We start from the raw sequence: 7,521 nt of genomic DNA, 5'->3' as shown, positions 1-7,521 counted from the left end.
CCTCCGTGAATCCCTCCACTGGCTTCCTATCCAGTCCAGAATCAGATTCAAGATACTATGTCTAGCCTACAAATCTGTCCACAAAACCTGCCCAACCTACATTTCCAATCTTACTCAGAGGTACACACCTAGCCGCTCCTCCAATGAACTTCGTCTGACCGCCCCCTGCATCACCCAGTCCCATGCACAACTCCAGGACTTCTCAAAAGCTGCTCCAACACTATGGAACTCCCTACATCCCCTATTAGGGCTGCACCCTACTTCAACATCTTCAAAAAGGCCCTCAAAATGCACCTTTTCACTCTGGCCTACCCCCCCCCCTCCCCTCAGTGGAGCTCTAAACCCGCAGCTGAACTCTGGTCGCCTACCTTTCGTGTCCCTACCTCTCCCTCTAGATTGTAAGCCTTCGGCAGGGTCCTCCTCCTTGTGTCTATTACCTGTTCACGCACCTCCTATGGATCTGAGTGAACTCGACTGGCCTAACCTCCATGCTCCCATCCAGTGACTGACTAAGCATTACATTGTACTCATACTGTGCTGCGTGATCTGGTTTGCATGTATTCCTGTATTGTCATATTGCTGTATGTCACCCCTAAATATTGTCTGTAACCCTAACTAATGTCCAGGGCTCTACGCACCCGGGAGCTTTTAATCGTCGGGAGTCGGCGTTTTCCCGTCGGGTGAATTAATAGCTACCGTTGGTCCGTCGCTGATTGCGTCGCACCGCAACATCCCGACGACACGCCGCAGGCTATTCAGCATGCAGAACGGCTCCTGCACGCGTTCTTAGATGTGAACGTGAATGCAATCGCTGCACAAAGCAATTTTGTGAGCGTTTTGCGTTTTTCCTATACCTTCCGTTGAGGCGGAATTGCCTCAAAAATGGTACAAGCAGCGTTTTGCTGAGCGGATCGGAAACAAACCGCTCAGATGGGAACAATCTCATAGAAAATCATTGCACAAGCGCTTTCAGGGCGATTTTGGAAAATTGCCAGCGCTTAAAAAAATAAACGCCTCCAGTGTGAAGGAGCCCTCAACCAGGCCTACATAGCACACTACCCAACGCTAACATAACGTTTTCCAGGAGATGTGACATTGCAGGTTGGCTCAGCTGACGTCACTAATGACCTATCGATGCCTTTTCCCTCCTCTGACAGATCTCCCCATGCTGCGGCACGGCTATCCCTGCTCTATCTCCAGCTGACTATCGGGAGCCTCCAGGGGATGCAGACCACGCCCACCTGTGACTTCCCGGTATGTGCATCACCTGCCAATCATCCTCCCCCCGCCCCCTCACGTCTCCTTCCGAGCCGAGAGGCAATGAGAGAGGGGGCGTGCCGTGCGGCTTGGTGGGCGCGGCTTAGCCCCGGCCTCTAGCGCTGTTGGTGCTGCTGAGCGATAGGAGTGTCAGCAGCAGCAGCAGGGAGAGAGAGCGGAGGAATAGGAGGAGTGTTCCCCCCTCTGCACTGCATCACTAACATTACAGAGCCTTCTATTTTATCTTATGGACAGTCTTATTTTTCTACCGCATTAGCTAGTGCTATGAGAGTCTATATTTACAGCAGAGCTACTTAGGAAATATATATAGAGTGCTAGCTGTAACCTTGTATGTATATTTATTATTGATATAGAGAAGGGAATTATTGCAATCATGACACCGCCACAGAAGTTTTTTGAGAACTTGTCGGGAGAAGATAAAGCGATAGGTGTGCTGACAAGCGGGGGAGATGCCCAAGGTAAGGAGCCAGCTCATGCTATACTGTGCCCTGCCTGTGTGATGGTGATACATCTAACCTGCAGGTATGGCAGTCAGAGATGTAGTCTGGAAGTATGGCTGTCATAGATGTGCCCTGTATCACAGTCATAGATGTACCCTCCATATATGGCAGTCATAGATGTACTCTGTCTGCATGTATGGTAGCCATAGATGTACCCTGCATGTATGGCAGTCATCATAGATGTACCCTGCATGTATGGCAGTCAGAGATGTACCCTGCATGTATGGCAGTCATCATAGATGTACCCTGCATGTATGGCAGTCATAGATGTACCCTGCATGTATGGCAGTCATCATAGATGTACCCTGCATGTATGGCAGTCATAGATGTACCCTGCATGTATGGCAGTCATAGATGTACCCTGCATGTATGGCAGCCATAGATGTGCCCTGCATGTATGGTAGCCATAGATGTACCCTGCATGTATGGCAGTCATAGATGTACCCTGCATGTATGGCAGTCATCATAGATGTACCCTGCATGTATGGTAGCCATAGATGTACCCTGCATGTATGGTAGCCATAGATGTACCCTGCATGTATGGTAGCCATAGATGTACCCTGCATGTATGGCAGTCATCATAGATGTACCCTGCATGTATGGTAGCCATAGATGTACCCTGCATGTATGGCAGTCATCATAGATGTACCCTGCATGTATGGTAGCCATAGATGTACCCTGCATGTATGGTAGCCATAGATGTACCCTGCATGTATGGCAGTCATCATAGATGTACCCTGCATGTATGGCAGTCAGAGATGTACCCTGCATGTATGGCAGTCATCATAGATGTACCCTGCATGTATGGTAGCCATAGATGTACCCTGCATGTATATGGTAGCCATAGATGTACCCTGCATGTATGGCAGTCAGAGATGTGCCCTCCATGTATGGTAGCCATAGATGTACTCTGCATGTATGGCAGTCATCATAGATGTACCCTGCATGTATGGTAGCCATAGATGTACCCTGCATGTATATGGCAGCCATAGATGTACCCTGCATGTATGGCAGTCAGAGATGTAGTCTGAAAGTATGGCTGTCATAGATGTGCCCTGCATGTATGGTAGATTGGCAGTCATAGATGTACCCTGCATGTATGGTAGATTGACAGTCATAGATGTACCCTGCATGTATGGTAGATTGGCAGTCATAGATGTACCCTGCATGTATGGCAGCCATAGATGTACCCTGCATGTATATGGTAGCCATGTATGTGCCCTGGCATACATGGCAGTGGTAGATGTACCCTGCATATATAGCAGTCATATATGTGCCTTGCATATATGCCAGTCCTAGATCTACCTGCAGTCATAGATGTATTCTTTGTCATGTATGGTAGTCATATGTGTATTTTCTATGTGTGGCTTTCAGAAAAGTAGTCAGACATGTACCCAGCTTTTGCATCGGCCATAGATGTAATCTGCATGCATGGCAGTCAGAGATCTCTACACTGCATGTATAGTACTCATAGACAGTAACCTGTATGTATAACAGCCATAGATGTACTCTACATGTATGACAGCCATAGATGTACCCTGTATGTATAGCAGTCATAGATGGTACCCTACATGTATGGCAGCCATAGCTGTACCCTGTATGCATGGCTATCGTAGATGGCTTATCTAGATACAGTTCATTAGAACTTTACCGGTCACAAGATGTGTTATATTATTATAGAATCTCTGCTGTATTATGTTCTATTAATAGACTTCTTCTGTAATTGTGTTTATAACATGTTCTGCTCAGTGGCCTAGTTATATCACCACTGTGCTCTTTTCTGTGACTGAGATAGCCAGGCTACATACAGACCTATGCATAGCTCCATCTTGGATTCCTCGATTTCACTGTGATCTCTAGTACTATGCATAATCACATTTCACTCAGTACTATAGGCCAGGCTTACGTAAATCTTATAGAAGGAATGGCAAGTATCTACATGTCAGTGACACGACACCTGTGCTAGGATTTCCACTTGGCAACGAGATGATGTGATGCCCTGTGGCCCAGATGTAGTCAGTGGCACCATCTATGCCAAATACAGCTGCAGATCATCCTAATACTCACCGCGCTTTTATCGATTTTAATGTCTATCTCTTAAATTATCAATCTTAAAACTATTACAAAAGATTATAAATGTACCTTTTGAATATTTTAAAACTATTTATTTATTTGATTAGATTTAATATTCTAACTCCCCCCCCCCACCTAACCCCCCCCCCCCCCCCCCCCCAAAAAGAGAAAAATCACACTTTATCTAAAATGATCACATTTTCTCGATTTGATTTCTAGATTTTTCATAGATTTTATCCTTTTTAGTAGAGTTAAAGTGCTATCGAACAATCGTAATTGAAATGTGTGGGGTCGGCGTTACATTCACAGATCCGTATAAGATGGCCAAACACAATTAATTTTTTTTACAAGATCTTAATCTATTGTATTATTTTATCAAACCTACTATACACCATTCAATTTTCAAAGCAATCAACCTGATTTTTTTTTCCAACACATCTGATCAGATTTTTATTGAAAAACATTGAATAATCAATCATTTTTTTTATCGATTTAAAAAAAATATTCTTTTCAATTTCTTCTCTATTCAATCATTTTGTTTGAATAAACAGGGAAATCTAACTATTTGATTGTACCATGTATGGGCACCTTTACAATCACGAAACTAACAATGATTTTTATTAATGTGTATAATCGTAGTTCAAAATAACACTGTGGGTACCTTGCTTGGCATCTCTGAGGCTCAGTGCCCGGATGACTCCTTTGCCTACTTGGCAATGAGAGTTGATGCCCTTTGGCCAAGGTGCAGCCTCACAAACAGTGCTTCCAATGTGCCTGTTCATAGGTTCACCCAGCTAAATCTCATTGGTATGCCAGTCAAGATGGGACTTTAGATATGCACAGGTCTGGCGATATAAACAAAAAGCGAGTTTCATTTTAAGCACATGCAAAGTGACCATTATTATTTAAAGAAGGACACCTGTAAGACCAGTACATCCAGTTTTGGCTCTGTGAGGTCAGAGGACGCAGCCTTTTAGTAGCTGGATTGCAGAAATGCTGGTCGATATAACAGCTCATCAGTAAGCAGGTGAATAGGATGTATTACATGCCTGTGTATGGCAGCACAGGGAAGCAGTCCTACCCCTGCAATACATTCACAGGTTTTGCACTGGCAGCTTTGCTGTCCCGACCATCTGAAGCATTCTCAGGTCTTTTCAGCACCTTTTTCATGCCAGGATCAGTAATTTTTCCTCAGCAGATATCTGCTCGTGAAACTGGAATGCCCACAGGAATATGACATTTACAGCATTATGTGCGTGGCCATCTTTGGTGAGGAAGTCCCTTTGAAGGCAGAAGTAGTAGTAGAGACAGGCCACCCATGACAAGAGGAGGTGGGTCAGTGTGTGAGCCGTGCTCTGCTTGTTCCATGCTGCTGCATTGCGGGATTTTCATGCAATGACTAATACAGAGATTCCTCACATCCTCCTTATAGCCTCACCGCCCACTCACAGCCCTTGTACTGCTTCCTCGTCAGAAGACTGCAATTAACACCTTTTTAAAGTTGTATTCTTTACTGCTGTGTGAGCAAGGCCACGTGGGCTTCTCAAGTGCTGTGGAACTACAAATCGCAGCATGCGTTTCCTAAGGAGACTCATTGAGAGGAGCCCTAGTTCCACAGCTACAAAAACCTGACTCAGTTTTCTTAAATCAACTTGTGGTAAATGTACAGTATTGTCTCACTCACAATGTGCAAAAGAGGTCCTGTATGATTTTCTCCTGCCATGCATATTATAATTATTGTTATAATACATTTGTATGAGGCTGAAACCATTTCCACAGCACTGAACAGAGAACAATGCTCGGTCTCTGAATGGATCGCACAGTCTAATGTTCCTACGAGACCAGGCTAATTTTGAGGAAAAAGACAATGACCTACTAGTATTCATATACTCTACAAGATAGATTAAACAGACACTTTCATTCGCTCCCACATAATAAAATGAAGTCAGACACCCTTAAAGGACAACTGTAGTGAGAAGTCTATGGAGGCTGCCATATGTATTTCCTTTCAAACAATACCAATTGCCTGGCAGCCCTACTGATCTATCTGGCGGCAGAAGTGTCTGATTAATACCAGAAACAAGCATGCAGCTAATCTTGTCAGATCTGACATTAATGTCAGAAACACCTGATCTGCCACATGCTTGTTCAGGGTCTATGTCTAAAAGTATTAGCTGCAAAGGATCAGCAGGATAGCCAGGCAACTGGTATTGCTTAAAGCGGATCCGAGATGAAAAACTAACTGACAAGTAACTTGTCTACATATCTTATCTAATGTTTAGATGGTTTACACAGCAAATCTAGCTGCAAACAGCTTCAAAAGTCTTATGATTATTTCTTCCTGTGATACAATGAGAGCAGCCATGTTCTGCTTGTCACATTACTCAGGCAAGCTGCAACTGCATCTCCATTCCTCAGCTCAATCCCCTCTCCTCCTCCCCTCTGCCTTTGAAATCTCTGGCTAGTAACCTCCTCCTCCTCCTGCCCAGACTGAGCTCCCATAAGCCCTTGTTACATGGAGTGCCAAGGCACTTTGAGCTGTGGGCGAGGCTTGTTTAGTTTATAGGGAATTAGAATATTAAAACAAAACAAAAAAAGTATTTGGCTTGAGGAATGCCCTATAAACTATATGGAAGGAACACAATTATGCAATGAGTAAAAGTTTATCTCGGATCCACTTTAAAAGGAAATAAATATAGCAGCCTACATATCTCTCTGGCTTCAGTTGTCCTTTAAAGGGAACCTGAAGCGAGAGGAATATGAAGGCTGCCATATTTATTTCCTTTTAAGCAATACTAGTTGCCTGGCTATTCTGCTGATCCTTTGCCTCTAATACTTTCAGCAGTAGACCCTGAACAAGCATGCAGCAGATCCGGAGTTTCTGACATTATTGTCAGATTTGACAATTAGGTTCCCTTTAAATTTGCATGTACTTTTTATGTAAAAGCAAAGTCCGCTTCAAGACAAACAGGAAGGGGTTGATTCGCAAAACTTGTTGCTCACTCACTTTACTTATTAGCTCACTATTTATCTCATCTTATTTACTTACTCATAATATATCTCTGCTTATCTGAACCATACTTACCTTAGTAGAGGGAGGGCTCTGGATAGCATAGAGCTCTCCCACTCCTCCGTCAGGCCTGCTTTTCCACCTGTCTTCCGGTGTAACGGGTCAACTAGCTCTTCTGGACTACTCGTGCCCCCAAGTAGTTTAGAGTTACAGCGCTTCCCTTCTGCACATGCACAAGACCAGTCCTTGCATGCGCAGTAGGGATGCGCTCATTCTACTACTACTACTCACGGATGCTAGTAGTTCCAAAGAGGTATTTGGTCGAATAGCTATACTGGAGGATATTGTTGAATTGACGGGCCAGACAGATGACCAGAAAGGCTCTTGACTATCCTGAGCATTTCCTTTACCAAGGTGAGTATTAAACTGGAAGTGAGTTTTCTCACGTCAGGTTTGCTTTAGCACTTTTAAATCATGATTTATTAATTTGTAAATAAATTAGCTCTCCTTGGCTCAGGGGTGCAACATCAGCGGCCTCGTCCCCCCAGCAAAATTATCATGGTGCCTGTAGTGGCCACCTGTTCTGCTCCTCATCATCCCTCTTGTGCAGTGTAATCACAGCTGGTCACTGGGACTATTGTTTACACCTCTGCCTTGGCC

General features: G+C 44.2%; 1 protein-coding gene across 3 annotated transcripts in view; it reads left to right on the top strand.

The window, feature by feature from the left end:
• Positions 1-1,395: 1,395 nt before the first annotated feature.
• Positions 1,396-7,521, top strand: part of PFKP (phosphofructokinase, platelet) — a 180,445-nt gene continuing 174,319 nt past the window's right edge. For all 3 annotated transcript variants that reach the window (XM_068235804.1, XM_068235803.1, XM_068235805.1), the window contains exon 1: positions 1,396-1,736. In XM_068235804.1, coding sequence (XP_068091905.1) covers positions 1,652-1,736 — 85 coding nt within the window. In that variant the 5' untranslated portion in view covers positions 1,396-1,651. The remainder of the gene's footprint in view (positions 1,737-7,521) is intronic.

Source organism: Hyperolius riggenbachi, chromosome 5 (assembly GCF_040937935.1).
Source record: "Hyperolius riggenbachi isolate aHypRig1 chromosome 5, aHypRig1.pri, whole genome shotgun sequence".
In the NCBI taxonomy this organism is placed as follows: Eukaryota; Metazoa; Chordata; class Amphibia; order Anura; family Hyperoliidae; genus Hyperolius; species Hyperolius riggenbachi.
This window is presented reverse-complemented; position numbering and strand designations above follow the sequence as displayed.